Source organism: Saccopteryx bilineata, chromosome 6, assembly GCF_036850765.1.
Source record: "Saccopteryx bilineata isolate mSacBil1 chromosome 6, mSacBil1_pri_phased_curated, whole genome shotgun sequence".
Lineage (NCBI taxonomy): Eukaryota > Metazoa > Chordata > Mammalia > Chiroptera > Emballonuridae > Saccopteryx > Saccopteryx bilineata.
The window spans coordinates 175,326,127-175,343,165 of NC_089495.1; the positions used below are offsets into that span (position 1 = coordinate 175,326,127).

General features: G+C 39.1%; 2 protein-coding genes across 5 annotated transcripts in view; one reads left to right on the plus strand and one right to left on the minus strand.

Moving 5' to 3' along the window:
• NDUFAF5 (NADH:ubiquinone oxidoreductase complex assembly factor 5) overlaps window positions 1–6,611 on the minus strand; it is a 140,102-nt gene extending 133,491 nt beyond the window's left edge. For 2 of the 4 annotated variants that reach the window (XR_010726077.1, XM_066235509.1), the window contains exons 1-3: window positions 6,272–6,611; window positions 3,184–3,224; window positions 595–658 (exon numbers count right to left, since the gene is read on the minus strand). Coding sequence is in view for 2 of the 4 variants with exons in the window: in XM_066235509.1 (XP_066091606.1) it covers window positions 595–658; window positions 3,184–3,224; window positions 6,272–6,493 (327 nt within the window). In the remaining 2 variants the exon portion in view is untranslated. Of the gene's footprint in view, window positions 1–594; window positions 659–3,183; window positions 3,225–6,271 lie in introns of those variants that run through there. The other 2 variants (XM_066235508.1, XM_066235510.1) reach the window with 2 other exon arrangements.
• Window positions 6,612–6,649: 38 nt separating this feature from the next.
• Window positions 6,650–17,039, plus strand: part of ESF1 (ESF1 nucleolar pre-rRNA processing protein homolog) — a 71,595-nt gene continuing 61,205 nt past the window's right edge. The window contains exons 1-3 of the mRNA XM_066235512.1: window positions 6,650–6,691; window positions 8,002–8,683; window positions 16,033–16,412. Of these exons, the coding sequence (XP_066091609.1) occupies window positions 8,044–8,683; window positions 16,033–16,412 (1,020 nt within the window). The 5' untranslated portion in view covers window positions 6,650–6,691; window positions 8,002–8,043. The remainder of the gene's footprint in view (window positions 6,692–8,001; window positions 8,684–16,032; window positions 16,413–17,039) is intronic.

Below are 17,039 nucleotides of genomic sequence, written 5' to 3' on the forward strand. Positions count from 1 at the left end.
TCACCCCCTGGTGGGCGTGCCGGGTGGATCCTGGTCGGGCGCATGCGGGAGTCTGTCTGACTGCCTCCCCGTTTCCAGCTTCGGAAAAATGAAAAAAAAAAAAAAGAGAGAAAATACAAAATAAAATGGTATAAGTATTAATAAAGGTTACTTATCACAATGAAATTAATATTTTTCCTAGCTAAAAAAATTTAGCTTAATCACATTTCCAAATGAATGTCGATCTGACTTTATTGTGAATTATTAAAAACTGAACATAGTAGAAATTAAGAGCAACATATCCTATATAGATTTAAAGAAACTATCAATAGGAACACTGTATAAGATAGAATCAACGTAAAGAAAAACCACTTTAAGGAAAAATACTTAAGTGGGTAAAAAAACAGCCAAAAACAAAACAAAATACCAACTGAAAACCAGCTCACTTTTACTGCAATCTTACCAAGTTCAGCAATAAGATTGCTTAAAAAAAAAAACCTTAAAAAAATACTTAGCAATTCTGATATAATACAAATAAAAATGATTGGAATATTTGTTCCTTAAAATGAACCAATCTTATTTTTCAAAGTTAATTAAATTATCAACTAAATATACCTTATTCAAATGTTGTGCTATGTAACCTCTTCCACAACCGACATCCAAAGCAAGCGGAAAATCTCTAAAGAACAGAAATACAAGTTATGTTTTGTCTATAACAATACAGTCTATAAAATAATTATTAAGATCTAATTTTGCTTATAATTTACTGAGAACTAACTTGAAAGTGAATGCAACTTTTGAAAAGTTTTATCATGTCTCTTTCCTGCCTTGCAAGTTGTACGTGCCAGAAAACAAAATGGACAGAGCATCGCTCCAAGTCAACTGCCTTTCCATATGGTTGCTCCAGGACATAGGATCAAAGAACAGATTTCTGTGTGTATTGTAATTTGACAATATATCCAGATAAATAACAAAAAGCTAATTAAATTGACATGAAATATTCCACATGAAAGTTCCACATATCAGGAACTTACTAATTATTTCTACTTCTCAAATTTGTTGAGGCAGCCTATGACTTAGGTAATATCATTAGACATACTATGAAGTATCATATGTTAAACTAAAAACAAAATTCCAACCAAGTAATAGCTCGCTTTTATTACAGTTTTAGCAGGTTCAGCAGTATGCTAAGTGTTCAGACTTAGATAAGTCAACTCAAGGTCACTCAACTAAAAAGCAGCAGTCAGAACTTGAATTCAGTCTGTCTGAATCCTGAAAAGAACCGTTGTCTCCTATGCTATGCTGTGTTCTCTAAATATTTCACGTCGTACTAAATCAGTACACGTCTAGTTGTAGGTCATAGGTTTGTAAAAAATTTGTGACAAGAAAACTTAAAATTTTATCCACTAATAACATTTTTTCCTATTAAAACCAAGAGTCCTTTTCAAGTTCTGTTTAAAAAAAAAGGTTTATCAAAAATACAGAATAGGCCCTGGCCGGTTGGCTCAGCGGTAGAGCGTCAGCCTGGCGTGCGGGGGACCCGGGTTCGATTCCCGGCCAGGGCACATAGGAGAAGCGCCCATTTGCTTCTCCACCCCCCCCCCCCTTCCTCTCTGTCTCTCTCTTCCCCTCCCGCAGCCAAGGCTCCATTGGTGCAAAGATGGCCCGGGCGCTGGGGATGGCTCCTTGGCCTGTGCCCCAGGCGCTAGAGTGGCTCTGGTGGAGGCAGAGCGACGCCCCAGAGGGGCAGAGCATCGCCCCCTGGTGGGCAGAGCGTTGCCCCTGGTGGGCGTGCCGGATAGATCCCGGTCGGGCGCATGCGGAAGTCTGTTTGACTGTCTCTCCCGGTTTCCAGCTTCAGAAAAATACAAAAAAAAAAAAAAAAAAAAATACAGAACACCAGTACATAATTGGAGAACCACTGGTGAGAAAAAACTGTTTATTTACCTATAAGGTCCCCTATCTCGATTGCATACACAAGCTTTGCAATCAGAAGGACATGAGTTTGAATTCTAGGCCCGCAATTTACTGGCTTTGTGACCAGAGACAAGTAACTTCATCTTGCTGTATCTCAATTTCCCCAACTATAAAATGGAAAATTTATTACCTCCTTCAAGGTTGTTGTGAAAATATTAGGAAACAGTGCATGTAAACTATGTAGCCCACTACAAATGCTCAACAAAAGTTAGTTATGAGTTATTATTATCAGTGATTAAAACAGTATTAAGTGAGCCTCAAATAATGAAAATAAGACATTTAATAATCTGATAACCTGTGGGATTAGTTTTTAAAAATCATTATAAGATCAGGGCTTTAAAATAATGGAACTAAGAAAGCATATGAAATGGGGGTAATTATTTGCAACAATTAAGCTTTTTTTAACCTTACAAAATTAAATCATCCCCAAACTATTAAGTAGCAAGGCTATATCTAAAACATGATTGAAAGAGCTTGTGATTTTACAAAATTCCTTTTTTATAGACAAATGTATTAAATTAATCTCATATCGGTCTAATGGAATGGATGTCTTTTAAATTAAAAAAATCACAAAATGGGATTTACTAATATCACCAAGCAATTCAACTCAAAGCCATTACTTAACTCTGGTTCTGCCTTGTAGTTATAAATTTCCATCTGTAAAGCTTTCGTAAACCTAATACAGAACAATATACCCATCAATATTTAATAATTACTTGAAGAAAGTGTTCTTTTTTAATCTGCCTCTATATAATTATCACAGAACATTTACTGCCATGAAGAATTCTTAAGAAAAATGGCCAAAGTCTCTTACAGCCTGATTGGGAAACAAATCTAGGTATAGTCTCCTTTACTTAGATGGTAGAACATTCTGTTGTTATTTTAAGTAAAACTTTTAAAGTTATATTTAGTAAATATTAAAAATTCATATACAGTCAGTTCTTTATCTCCATTTCCGGAGCTATCCTTCCATTACGGCTTTTGGTGAAATCAAGTGAATCAGTCATTCAGGCTCGGAGAGAGGCTAAGCATTGTGCTTCCATTCCCTCTCGCTTTAGCCAACAACAAAGAACACTTGCTCTTAAGAGACTCAGAGAGGGATTAAAATCACTAATCCTGGTAATAAATTCATGCAAATTTGGTCATTCCAGATATCAAGCTCTCATCATTTACTCTCTCAAGTCTCCAAAGATTATTATATTTTGTTATATGTTTATCATCACCTACCTGGCTACATCATAAATACGGTCCACAATCCGACTTCCAACCTGAAGGATTGTAAGAGATAATGATGTACACAAGTTAAGATGAGTAGGTTCCCTAGAGAAGTAACACTCTTTTTCCATCATTCAATAATCCGTAGGGTATTTATGTTTCAACTTGTTTCTAAGTATTTTTCTTTATCTCCTTTTCAATATGAGAAGAGCAGCTTTCTTTTCAAATTCTAAATAGGAATCTAAGAAATAAAAATATCCCAGGGAACAAATTGAGGCAAATTACTTCAGTAGTCAATTTAAAGGCAATCAGGACTAAACATATTCTACATATTCTCCATTCTCTCCCTCTCTATATGTAAGTGTGTGTATGTATGTACATATGTGTACATATATATGTATGTGTATATATACAGTGTGTCTGTAAAGTCATGGTGCACTTTTGACCAGTCACAGGAAAGCAACAAAAGACGATAGAAATGTGAAATCTGCACCAAATCAAAGGAAAACTCTCCCAGTTTCATACCTATTCAGTGCAGTTCGATGTGGGCTCACACACAGATTTTTTAGGGCTCCTTAGGTAGCTATCCCGTATAGCCTCTACAGACTCGTCACTGACTGATGGTCTACCAGAACGGGGTTTCTCCACCAAACTGCTGGTTTCCTTCAACTGCTTATCCCACCGAGTAATGTTATTCCTATGTGGTGGCGTTTCGTTATAAACGTGCCGATATTCACGTTGCACTTTGGTCACCGGGATTCAAATTTAGCAAGCCACAAAACACACTGAACTTTCTTCTGAACCATCCACATCTCGACTGGCATGGCCGTGGGCTGCTCTGCTGTATACATGGTGTTATGTCATCATCTGCGCATGTACACATGCTGCCACATCATACTACAGAAACTGAGAGGGTTTTCCTTTTATTTGGTGCAGATTTCACATTTCTATCATCTTTTGTTGCTTTCCTGTGACCGGTCAAAAGTGCACCATGACTTTATGGACACTGTGTGTGTGTGTGTGTGTGTGTGTGTGTATGGCGTTTATATTCCATGTGCTATAAGAGCACAAGGATGAAAATCAACAGGAACATAATAGGCACATTATTGCCCAAAGATAATAGCATGAAGTATATGAAAGTGAAAAATTATTTAATTAGATGGAGTTTATTATAGATCAATGTATAAACTTAATCACCTAGTTAAAAACTCTATTATTTGATGACTACTAACAAATTTTGTGGAACTCCCAAACAAGTAAACAACTTTCTGTGCAATTTTTCCCAGTAGAAAAAGTCAGCCAAATCCTCAGAGACTGTACCTCCCACCACCCCCTCCCCAATCCCACTACTTTAAAAGAGGCCATGGGGCAGGTGCCTCCTTTAGCTTCATCTGGAAGAAATAAATGGGGGAGCCTAGTATTCTCCACATTCTACTCAATCCCTCACAAACTCCTCAGTGTTTCGAGTAGGAGTTGAAAGTTCAGAACATATGTGTATCTGCTCTGGGGGCAGGAGGGGAAGGGAGAAGGTACAACAGAAGTCTTTTCCCAAAGTCCACTTTATACATCATGCCTAACGTAAAATACCTTGTATTTATTATAAAAAGAACTCTGGTCCTGGCTGGATAGCTTGGTTGAGTGTCATCCCAGAGCACAGAGGTTGCCCTTCTGTCAGGGCACATATAGGAACAGATTGATATTCGTCTCTCTCTCTCTCTCTCTCTCTCTCTCTCTCTCCCTTCCTCTCTTGCTAAAATCAATAAATTTAATTTATTAAAATACTATATATATTTTAAAAAAAGAACTTTCATATACTTTATTTTATTGATTCTAGTCCTGTACATTGGCCAGGCCTCTGTCTAATTGTAATCTGGGAGCTTTTCTTGGAGAAGACTGGCTAGGAATGCCAATCTTCTAAGTACATGGCATCGTGAAGTCTGAGAATGCAGTCAATCATCTGATCCAGCCAGGGCTTGCACAGAGAGCTCTGTCCAAAGTAGGAGCTCAATAAATGTTTGCTGACTGGCTTCTAGCTCAGTACTGCCTATCAGTAGAGTAGAAACCTTCAGCCTCAGCTCATCTGGGCAGAGAGGAGGAGGTCTGTCAAACCAACAAAGACAAACCAGAGATCTTACTGTACCTTAATCTGATCTTCTTAAAACATAAACCAGACCCTGGTTTAAAACCATTCAACAGCCTCACATTCCTCTACAACAGTGCTGGCCAAGAACAATAACAAAAACAATAAGAGCCAGATGTGCAATTTAAATTTTTCTAGTAGCCACTGTACATTAAAAGGAAACAAGAGAAATTAACTTTAATGTATTTATTTAACCCAATATACCAAAAATATAATTTCAACATGTACTCAACATAAAAAGTTATTCGTGAAATATTTTATATCCTTTTTTCATATTTAATTAGCATTTACGCATACATTTTACACGTACAGCACATCTCAATGGACTAGCCACATTTCAAATGCTGACAGCCACACGTGACCAGAGATGTCCATACTGAATGACTGAATGGGCAGCTCAGAGAAGAAAATCCAAAGTCCTTACCCCTAAGGATCTAATAACCTGGGCCCACCCCGACCTCCTCTCCCACTCTCTTTCACTGGAGGCCTCAACACGTCCTTTGGGCCCCGAGGGGGTCTGCATTTGTCTTTCCCTTTGCTTGTAAGTCTTCCTCTCCAGCTTTGGGTGGCTGATGCCTCCTCACGCCCGGCCTTCCCTGACCATTGCAGTCACCACACCACTTCATTTGATCATCACACCTTACTTCTTTAGCTGACCTCACAGATTTTGTTCACCGTCTGCCTCGCTCCCCACAGGAGTAAAGCCTCATGAGGTCAGCGCCCTGGACATTCCTGTAACTCAAGCAATATGAATGAACAGAACGAATGAATGAATGAACGAATGGCACCTTACACATATCGGAGCCCAGCGCTGCCCTGATTACAGCCAAGGCCCCGAAAGGCAGGGCGCTGATCAAGGTTACACACGAGGTGGGGTCAGTCGCCTCCAGGCCGGAGCTCCCGATCCTAAGCACCTAAGCAAAGGCTGGCGCCGCCCTCCCCGCCGCCCTGCGGACTCACCTCTTCCCTCAGGTACTCAAACTTCATAGGATCGGGCTGCCGGGCCGCCCAGTTCTTCTGTTTCCTTTTCAAATCCCGGTCGAAGATATTTAGAGCTCTGGGCGAGGCGCTGCCCGGGGAAGAGACGCCAGAGGCAACCTTTCTGAGTACAAGTTTCTTCCCAGGGACCCTTGCCGCGGGAGATCGCGGGCCCAGAAGCCAGAACCGGGTCAGTAGCAGCATAACTCCGGAAGGTGCCACTTGCTGGCTCGCCTGTTATACGCATGCGCTGCCTCGGCTGCGGCGACTAAGAGCGTTTCACCCAGGGAAAACGGAAGTATTTTGGCCCAGTTCGTGTGCCATTGCAGCGGAGCGCCACGCGGAGGATTGTGGGTGCGGCCCCACGAGAGTCCGGGAGAAGACTCCCAGGAGGTGAGTGGGGTAGGTAGGGCTCGATGAGAACTGAGGCGGGGGCAGAACCAGTGTGTGACAGGAGTCGTAAGATGTGCACCCTTCCTCCTTGCCTTTCCTGCCTCATTATTCAGGCTTCCTTGGTCCTTCTCAGCGTTCTGTCGAAGGACCTCAGTCCAGTAGCCGGGTCCTGAGGTTGGGGAGCTGGGAAGGAGACCCTGGTCCCGGGGCCGCCCTGGTGTTCGCCGCGAGAGAGGGCAGTTGTAAGGGGACTGGACCCCGGGGGCGAGGCAGGTCGCCTTCCCCTCTCTATCAGACTTCTGTCGAGTGCTCTTGTTCTAAACGTGTACCTGCATTACCTTGGGTGGTTGGATGAGAGGCTGCCTACCTCGTAAAGCTATTCGGAGGGTTAAATGCTTTAATACATCTAAAATCCATAGAACACTACCTGGCACGCCATCGTTAATACTGTTTTTAAGTGTACAAATGGATTCTTGAAACCTTTGTTTTTTTCTTGATAAGTTTTCAGTTTTTAGGAGAGAAATACAGTTTTATCGTCAATCCTTCTTAAACAAAGCAGGATTAGTCTTTTTGATTCTTTTTTTTTTTTTTTTTTGCTCTTAATAATCAGTGGCTTGACCCTTCGCAAAAAATTTAAGTCTAGCGATACTAAATCACTAGTGACTATTTTCAGGAAACTGTGCTAATTCTATACACGTACTCATCCCATGTGTTTGCCTGGGGTGGGGAGCAATCAGCCCTGGGTCACTTCTAGAAAAGAAACTATACAAAGATGTGATATTTATTAACTGGAGAGAAACTTGACCTGATTCTTGAAGGATTGGTCACATCTAAAGAGGGAACTTTGTGAGCTAAACCTGACTTGATTTAGGTCTGTTTTGTTTGGAGACCAGCCTGGTGGGAACTAAAGGCTGTTTAAGTAGCATGAGGTAAGGATTTGAGTGGGACCACAATGTAAAGGAAAAAAAATGAGACCAGTGAGGCCTGGTATCTTAATTACATTGGCTTTAACTTGTAACATACAAATACACAAAAATACAGAAATTCTTAGTGAGTGCAACTGGCTAGTATTTGCCCTGTACTTCTGCTTGCTTTTGTCTTAAACTTTTTCAGATGCTTTGTAATCAAAAAAGGTGATTCTGATAGTTTTTGGTTTTCTGCATGTGACTCAGAATAGGTTTCTAAATTAAATTTGACTTGTTACCTTTATTTGCATTTAACTTAGACTAACTATATTGTTAATTAATATTTCCTCCAAAACATTTCATTTAATTATGTTACTAACCCTTGATTATTGTAACATTTGTTTTATTTTTCAGTGTTTGGTTTCTTCAAGCATCTGTCTGGTCAGACATTTAAAAATGGCATTCAAACAAGAAATAATGAGTGACCAGCGGTTTAGGCGAGTTACAAAGGACCCAAGATTTTGGGAAATGCCAGAAAAGGACCGAAAAGTCAAAATTGACAAGAGATTTCGAGCAATGTTTCATGACAAAAAGTTCAAGTTGAATTATGCTGTGGATAAAAGAGGACGCCCCATCAACCATAGCACTACAGAGGACTTGAAACGTTTCTATGACCTTTCAGATTCTGATTCAGATCTCTCAGGTGAAGATAACAAGTCATTGAACCAAAATAAAGTAAAGAAGAAAAAAAACCAGAAAGATGAAATAGACTCAAAAAATCTAGTTGAAGAGAAAAAGAAAGAAACCAAGAAAATTACCCAAAAGGATTCTAGAAATAAAAACAATTTAGATAACTCTGCCACAATTCAGAAAATGAAAAATTCATGCAAATCTAAGAAGGTGGATTCAAAAATAAGTCCCAAGAAAGACAGTGAAGAATTTATACCAGGAAGTACAAAAGGGGATAAAACTAACATTCAACATAATACAGACTCACGTCCCAAAGGAAGACTAGGGACAGGAGACTCGGGCACTTCTGAAATAATGAAATCTCCCAAGATCAAGTATTCGGAGACAAAAAGAGAAATGAAGTCAGGTTTGTTGGAAAAAATTAAGGATTCCTTGGTATTACATTATTTGTATTTATTATGATCTTTAAAAAAGTAAGCATATATGATGTATTTTTTATAATATAATAAAAAAGTACCATATAGTCATTATTAATTTTTGATTTGGTACCATAATGGCTAGAAGAGATATAAAGATTTGAGTCTCCAGGTGAAACAATAAATTTGATTGGTGGTGGGCACTAGTGAGAGTGTGTTCTCTAATCAGATGATAAGAAGAGTTGTGCCTAAAGAAAGTAATAGAGTTGGGTATTCACTCTTCGGCTACTTTTAGTGACTAGTATTTGGCACGGTTCCCCTCTCAGGGCTACTGTTAGCTTAGAACTTAGATAATGCCTGTGAAAATTAGAAAAGGGTATGCCCTAGGCTTGCCTGGTCAAGGCACATATGGGGAGTTGATGCTTCTTGTTCCTCCCTTCTCTCTCTCTCTCTTTCTGAATCTATTTCTCTTCTCTAAAATGAATAAATAATAATTTTTAAAAAATTTGTAGAGTATTCTACATGGAAAGAACCTTTTGAACAAAGATGTGGTTAGGCATGTTCAGAAGAGATCAGAATTCTCATTTGTTAGATAGTAAGTTATCTGAAGGGTTCAGCAGATAATACAGCTAGAAATGGCTGTTTGGAACTAAATAAGAAATATCTGGTTTTAGTTCATATTTACATGTTTACTAAGCTTATTAAAATTTTGTGTCACCTCTGGCAGCAGGAAATTTTGAGATTAGGTGTTGCTGATCATTAATGTTGTGACAATATTGGTGATGTTTAGATGAGTCAAAGACTGGTTGTGATTCTAGGACCCCAGGAGGGTAAGCATCAGGAAAAGTCAAAAGTTTTGACAGACTGAGATCACATTGGGAAGGTAAGAAGTTATCAAGCAGTGGACAGAATTCTATATAGCAGAGATTAGGCTAAGGGGTCAGGCGCAGAATCCCATTACATTTATAATGGAACCAGGCAACAAACTGGGCTATAAGGGAAAGAGATAGGAGTCTGGTTACTGAAATTGGAGAATAAGATGAAAATAGGTACCCGAATCTGACCAGGTGGTGGCGCAGTAGATAGAGCATTGGACTGGGACTCAGAGGACCCATGTTTGAAATCCTGAGGTCACTGGCTTGAGCATGGGGTCCCTGGCTTGAGCGCAGGCTCACCAGCTTGAGGGAGGGGGGTTCGCTGGTCTGAGCTTGGGATCATAAACATGACCCCATGGTTACTGGCTCGAGTTTAAAGTTCACTGGCTTGAAGCCCAAGGTCGCTGGCTTGATCCCAAGGTCTGGCTTGAGCAAGGGGACACTCATTCTGCTGTAGCCCCACAGTCAAGGCACATGAGAAAGCAATCAATGAACAACTAAGGAGCTGCAATGAAGGATTGATGCTTCTCGTATCTCTCTCCCTTCCTGTCTCTCTGTCCGTATCTGTCCCTCTCTCTGCCTCTGTCACAAAAAAAGAAAAACAAAATAGGTGCCTGACCTGTGATGGCGCAGTGGATAAAGCATCGACCTAGAATGCTGAGGTCGCCAGTTTGAAACCCTGGGGTTCCTGGTCAAGGCCCATATGATGCTTCCTACTCCCCATTCTCTCTCTCCTCTCTAAAATGAATAATAATTGAAAAATGAAAGTAGGAACAGCAGGAAGGTTGGTTTAAATTTGTGAGGTAAGTTAGTCTAGCAGCCTTTAAATTTCACTAGATTTAGGACTCTAGACTAATATCCATATAATCTTTGGATTCATTTTGTGAAATCTTTTTCCATATCTTTAATTCTTTCAATAGCCATGAGAAATTAAGATATACTGATCAGAAAAGAGGGCGAAAGTGATTTGTGTTAAGACACACAGAGCTGGGCCTGCATCTCAAGCTTTGAATCTTTATACTCTGCCATGTTGCTTGCTGTAGTTTAGAAAAGCATTATCTGTAAATAGGTGTTAAGGGCCTCCATGGAAACCATCTTTTTTTCATTCATTCATCACTTATCATTCAAGCAACTACTGTATGCCAGGGTTTTGGGGTTTTTTTATTGATTTTAAGGAGAGAGAAAGGGGGAGAGAGAGAGGCAGAAACATTGATCTCTTTCTGTATGTGCTCTGACCAGGTATTGAACCAGCAACCTTTGGGTACCGGGACAATGCTCTAACCAACTGAGCTATCTGGTTAGGGCTGCTAGGATTTTTTTTAGGTGCTATTAAGTAAAAGTGATGTAAAGAGATGCAGTTTGGTGTTATGTGTCATTTTAAAATGTCAGTGCCCAGCACTTGCACGCCGAAAATTTATTTAAAGTAAGTAATTGGACATGTGTACAAAGAGTATGCATTATAGCATTGGTTTTTTTAAAATTAATTATTTATTTTAGAGAGGGGGAGGCCAGACAGGCAGGAAGGGAGAGAGATGAGAAGCTTCAACTTAGTGTTATGGCACTTTAGTTGTTTATTGGTTGCTTCTCATATGTGCTTTGACTGGGGGGCTCCAGCTGAGCCAGTGACTCCTTGCTCAAGACAGCAATCTTTGGGTACAAGCCAGGAACCATGGGGTCATGTCTATGATCCCATGCTCAAGCCAGTGACCACACGCTCCAGCTGGATGAGCCTGTGCTCCAGCCGGCAACCTTGGGGTTTGAACCTGGGTCCTCAGCATCTCAGGTTGATACTCTGTCCACTGTGCCACCACCTAGTCAGGTGTAGCATTGTTTTTAAATTTTAAAAAAATGGTAACATAAATCATTAAGGAATTGTTTAAGTTATGGTATATCTAAACGAGACTATGATATACAGGGGGTCCTCGGGTTACAACACAGTTCTGTTCCTACGACAGTGATGTAACTCGAACTTTGGAGTACGTCGAAACACGCCCTAGCCTAAGTCACTTACCTAGCCTAACACAGTTGTAAAGTCATAATCTAGGACGTAAAAAACACAACAGAAAAAGAAAAAGGACATAAATATATCATAGTGTACACTGTACTGTAGTAACAGAAAAAAATGACAAAGAATCAGTGTAAAAAAAAATCCTTATTTTATTCCTGTGGTTGGCTTGCACACAGGAAGGGGCATTGCAAGGTGGGAGAGATGACCTATTGGGAGGAGGAAGCTGGAGAGGCAGGAGAACCTGCAGAAGGTGCTGGAGATACTGGTCAGGTGAATCAGGATTGCCTAAGGACCATGCCAGAGACGCTGGAGATGATTCTACCTGTACTACAAGTGTTTCATCTAGAGAATCAGCTGCTGTAGAGGGTACAGGATCTGTTGCAGGGTTTTCTGCTTTCTTAAAGAATTGTTCCAGGCTAGTCTGGAAGCTTGATGACTTCTCTTTCAAAATCTGCCTATAGCATTGCAAGGCATCCATAACAACTTGTAAGCCTTACTGAATCTGTTCTCTCTGGGGTCCTCAGTATAAAATTTTGCCAAGCCACTTTCTACCATAGAGAAACCTTCTGCCAAACCCTTGGTAGAAAATCTCTTGGGTTCTGGGGTTTCTATCTCTTGCTGGGAGTGAGCGTTGTAAACAAAATGTCCTATATCAAGACTGTTGTAACCCTAGGACCCCCTGTATACAATTTTAAAAATAAGTTACAAAATAGCATGAATGGTATGTATGATCAGCTACTTAAAAATAAATTAGTGAATATATCATAAAAAACAAATTTAGGGAGTTATGTGCCAGTATAATCATCCAGTTATCTCTGAATGAAAAATTGCTAGTCATCTTTTTTAAACTATATTTTCTTGATTTTTTTTTTGCAATGAGAACTCATTACTTTTGTTTTTTTAATTTTCGTGAGAGGAGAGAAGGCAGAGAGACTCCTGCATGTGCCCTGACCAGGATCCACCAGGCAAGCCCACTAGGAGGCAGTGCTCTGCCCATCTGGGGTGGCTGCTCTGTTCTGCACCGAGCCATTTTTTAGCACCTGAGGCAGAAGCCATCGAGTAATCCTCAGCATTCAAGGCCAGCTCGCTCAAATTGAGCCATGGCTACAAGAGGAGAGAAAGAGAGAGACAGAGAGAGAGAGAGAACTGATGGAGTGGAGTGGAGTGGAGAAGCAGATGGTTGCTTCTCCTGTGTGCCCTAACTGGAAATCGAACCTGAGACATGCATACTCCCGGCCGACGCTCTACCATTGCACCAACCAGCCAGGGCCATTCATTACTTTTATAATTAGGTACAAAATGATAAAGCATTTTTTTTTTTCATAACTGGATAAGTAGTAGTGTTTACAGTCACTACTAGAGCAGTGCCATTTAAGAGTAGAGATAATCCCACATTATCTAGCATAAGACTTTATACACGGCGGGCTTTGAGCAAAAATTGAATAAATACCCCGAATGTATTTGATATTGTCAAAATATTAAAATAGTAGATCTCTTTAAATTTCCCATGTATTATACCCGAAGTGTGATCTGTGGTACCACTATCATGTGAAGAGATGTCATATGTTATATAATACTTATAACCTTTTTTTGTGATAATAGTTAAATTTTTATTTTGGCATCATAAAAAAACGTAACCATAATCACTACATCACATCTGTGATTTTAGGGATATTATTTAGAACAAAGTTAGTATTTAACCCTTTGAGTGGTATGAACAATCATGTATGTCCTCGTGCCTCCTGACCATTCAAAGTACGATCGGACAAAAATTTTTATTTTAAAAATGTGTAAGGCAACATTAAAAAAAGGCAAATGTATATTCTTCTTGTTTCCATAAATGGTTTATCAAACAAACATGATTTTAAATTAGTAAAACTGTAACTGGAACGAATTTCATTAAAAAAGAAAAAAAACACTCTCGGGGTCAGCGAGCAAAAAACTCACTACTCAGAGGGTTCAAATTAAATTTAAAGCCTGACCATGCAGTGGCACAGTACATAGAGTGTAAGCCTGGGATGCTGAGGACCCATGTTTGAAACCCTGAGGTCACCAGCTTGAGCACAGGCTCATCTGGCTTGAGTGTTAGCTCACCAGCTTGAATCAGGGTCACTGGCTTGAGCGTAGGCTCATAGACATGACGCATGGCCACTGGCTTGAAACCCAAGATCACCATCTTGAGCCCAAGGTCACTGGCTTGAGCAAGGGGTCAGTGGCTCTGCTGGAGCCCCCCAGTCAAGGCACATATGAGAAAGCAATCAATGAACAACTAAAGTGTCACAACTATGAGAAGATACTTCTTATCTTTCTCTTTTCCTGTATATCTTTCTTACTCTCTTTAGCTAAAAATAAATAAAAATAAAATGTTAAAAATTTTTAATGAAAAATATCTGTAATAAGCAAAATGAAAATGGTATGATAATGACTAATGCTTGAGAAATATTACAATAGTAAATAGAGCTAGTCCCCAAGGTGTTATGTCTGAGCATGTAAATTAAAAGTGATTTCTCCCCTGACCTGTGGTGGCGCAGTGGATAAAGCGTCAACCTGGAATGCTGAGGTTGCTGATGCAAATCCCCAGGTTTGCTGGGTGAAGGCACATATGAGAAGCAACTACTACAAGTTGATGCTTCCTGCTCCCCACTCCTCTCTCTCTTTCCTCTCCTCTCCTCTCTCTAAAATCAATAAATTAATAAAAAAAAAATAAGAAAAATGTCATTTCTGGTACTTATAGTAACATTCTTTCACCATTATGGTGGTGTATTTCTGATCCCAAATACAGAACTTATGATAATGCCTTTTATTGGCTTTCTCACATCTGCTGGCTAGTTATTTTTTATTACTCCCCACTGTCATGTGGTACTGAGATAAAAGCCCATTTCCTACTTTTTCTCTCTAAAAAATCTTACCGTTTAGTTTCAGATCAAAGGACATGTTTGTGAAGCCTTCCTTATTGTAAATGCCTCTCTGCAGGCAAATTTAGATGTTTCTCTCTGTGTGGTGCTTTAGAATATAGCTTCATAAATCAGCAAGCAATTTATTTTTTATTATGAACCTATGAAGAGTATACAGTCATTATGGATCATCTCCCTTTTCCCTTTCTGTAGCTCAGTGCTTTGTACATAGTAGATACTTGATAAATATTTGGTCAATGAATGACTATTATAAGATTATAGGACCAAGAGAAAAACTAAGTTCCAATTTCATTCCTACTCTTAAACTAAATTTTAACTTGTAGATGAATAAAATGTATAAGATATCTATATATACACGTTCACAGTAGATAGAAACATATGATTGTTTTAGAAATAGAAAATGAGCCCTTTCAGAATCGTGAAGGCTGAAAATAATTTAAGTGAAATCACAGTCTTTCAGTCTTCATATATTGCTAACTGTAAGTTAGTTACAAGTTTCAAGATTTAGCAGAGAATTTTAAATTATTTTGCTCTCTTTAGAAATGATGCCATTCACACCACGAATTCTATTATCACTACACTTGAATGAGTCAAAATTTTTATCTCTTGAAACTTCTCAAAGCTGTAGACTCTACAGCCAGCAGTCTTCTTGCTGTCTTAGATGACTCAAAGGCACTTCAATTTCAGTATATCCAAAAGTTAACTCATGATCTATCTCCACCCAATCAACTGACTCTGAAAGTCAGAAGTGACTCTGTTCCCTTCTCTCCATTCTGGCACCAACTATCTTCATTCTTGCCATGAGTGCATACCACCCTTTTCTCTGTTCATAATCAACAGTCTGTTTTCTACAGCCAGTCATGGTGATCTGACAAATCTGATGTCTTTCCTTCTGAAAGCAGCGGTGGCTTCTCATTACTTTTACTTTTAAGTTCAAACCTTCTGCATGGTTTTGGGATAGGTAACTCTTCAGTTTAATTTCTTACTTGACTCCTGGCTATCTGCATTCTAGACATGGCTTCCAGCTTTTTTCTGTTGTTGGCTTTCTTTTTCCTAATCTTCCCATATGCTTTTCTTGCTGTTTGGAACCTTTCCCTAATCTATTTGTCAAACTTCATTTATTTAATTCCAGCTTGTAGTACTCGGTACTTATCCTACTTGTAATTATATTTTTTAAATGTGTATTGATATGATTGGTTAAATGCGATCAATATCTACTCATCTATCCTCTTCACTCAATTGGAAGTTCATGAAGAGATTGATTGCTTCTCTTTTGCCAATGATTATATATTGAGCACCTAGCACATAGCAAGCACTCTATAAATACGGAATGAATGCATGAATCTAATTATAAGACTTGGCTACATATTAATATTTCTATTAAGTATCTTGGTTAGGCATGAATTTTGCTGAATTTATATTTTCCTTTAGGCTTTTATAGAAATTATATTTTTACTGGATTTGAGGTGGGAATATCTTGGAATTAATTTAATTTAGTGTTTATATATTCTTAATTTCTCCCTCCTTTAACCTTTTTGCAGGGGTTTCACTCACAGTGGCAAGACACAGTGATGGTTATGAAAAGTCAACAGGTGGTAAAATGCTTGAAGGTGCTCTGAAGGAAGACTTAGAAAGTGCTAGTGAAGTGGCAAGCGATGAAGAATCTGAAGATGGAATTGCAGTCTTTGGTAGAGCTTCAGCTGATGACGATGACAGTGATGAAGATGAAGATGAGGAGGATGAAAATGATAGTAGTGAGGAGGAGGATGAAAGTGACAGTGGCCCTGATCTTGCAAGAGGTAAAGGAAATATAGAAACTAGTTCTGAAGATGAAGAAGATATGGAAGATTTACTTCCAGAAGACTCTGGTTTTGAGCATGCTTGGAGAGAACTAGATAAAGATGCTCCTCGGGGTGATGAGGTAATTGTTCGAATAAATAAGATCCGTTGTGAACAACGCCGTACAAGTAGATCTTTTGGATGGCAGGACTTATGTCATTAAATTAAGTCAGAAAAGCTTTATTATTAACTAATCCAGTGGTTTTCAACTTTTATACTTCTGGACCAATGAAAATAGGAAAATTATTTGGGGGACCAGTAAGGCAGAAATCACTCTGAACATAAGTGAATTCAACTAAGATCTTTGGGTCTAAAAACTCCCTACACCATCAGGGTGGTTACCTCTTTCAAAGACCAGCATGAAATTTCTGGTTGACTGGAGGCTGAAAAACACTGCATACTCTTGATGATTCTGATTAAAACCTACTGATATGGAATATATCTATATAAATGAGATATCTGTCCAGGCAAATAAGGAAGTTCTGCATAAATAACTAAAAGTCACATGAAATTTTTAGAGGTTAACTTGATTTCAGATCCCATTACACCTGTTAGAAATGCTTCAGGTACCATACTCAACTTCCCTGTTTATGCCTGGATGGCAAAATAGCTTAACAAACTTGGTAGTTAAAAAATTATTTCATCATCATGTTCTTATTCCAAAACTGCCAAGTAAGAGGAAGTGTGTTTCTGTTGACAGTTTTACTAT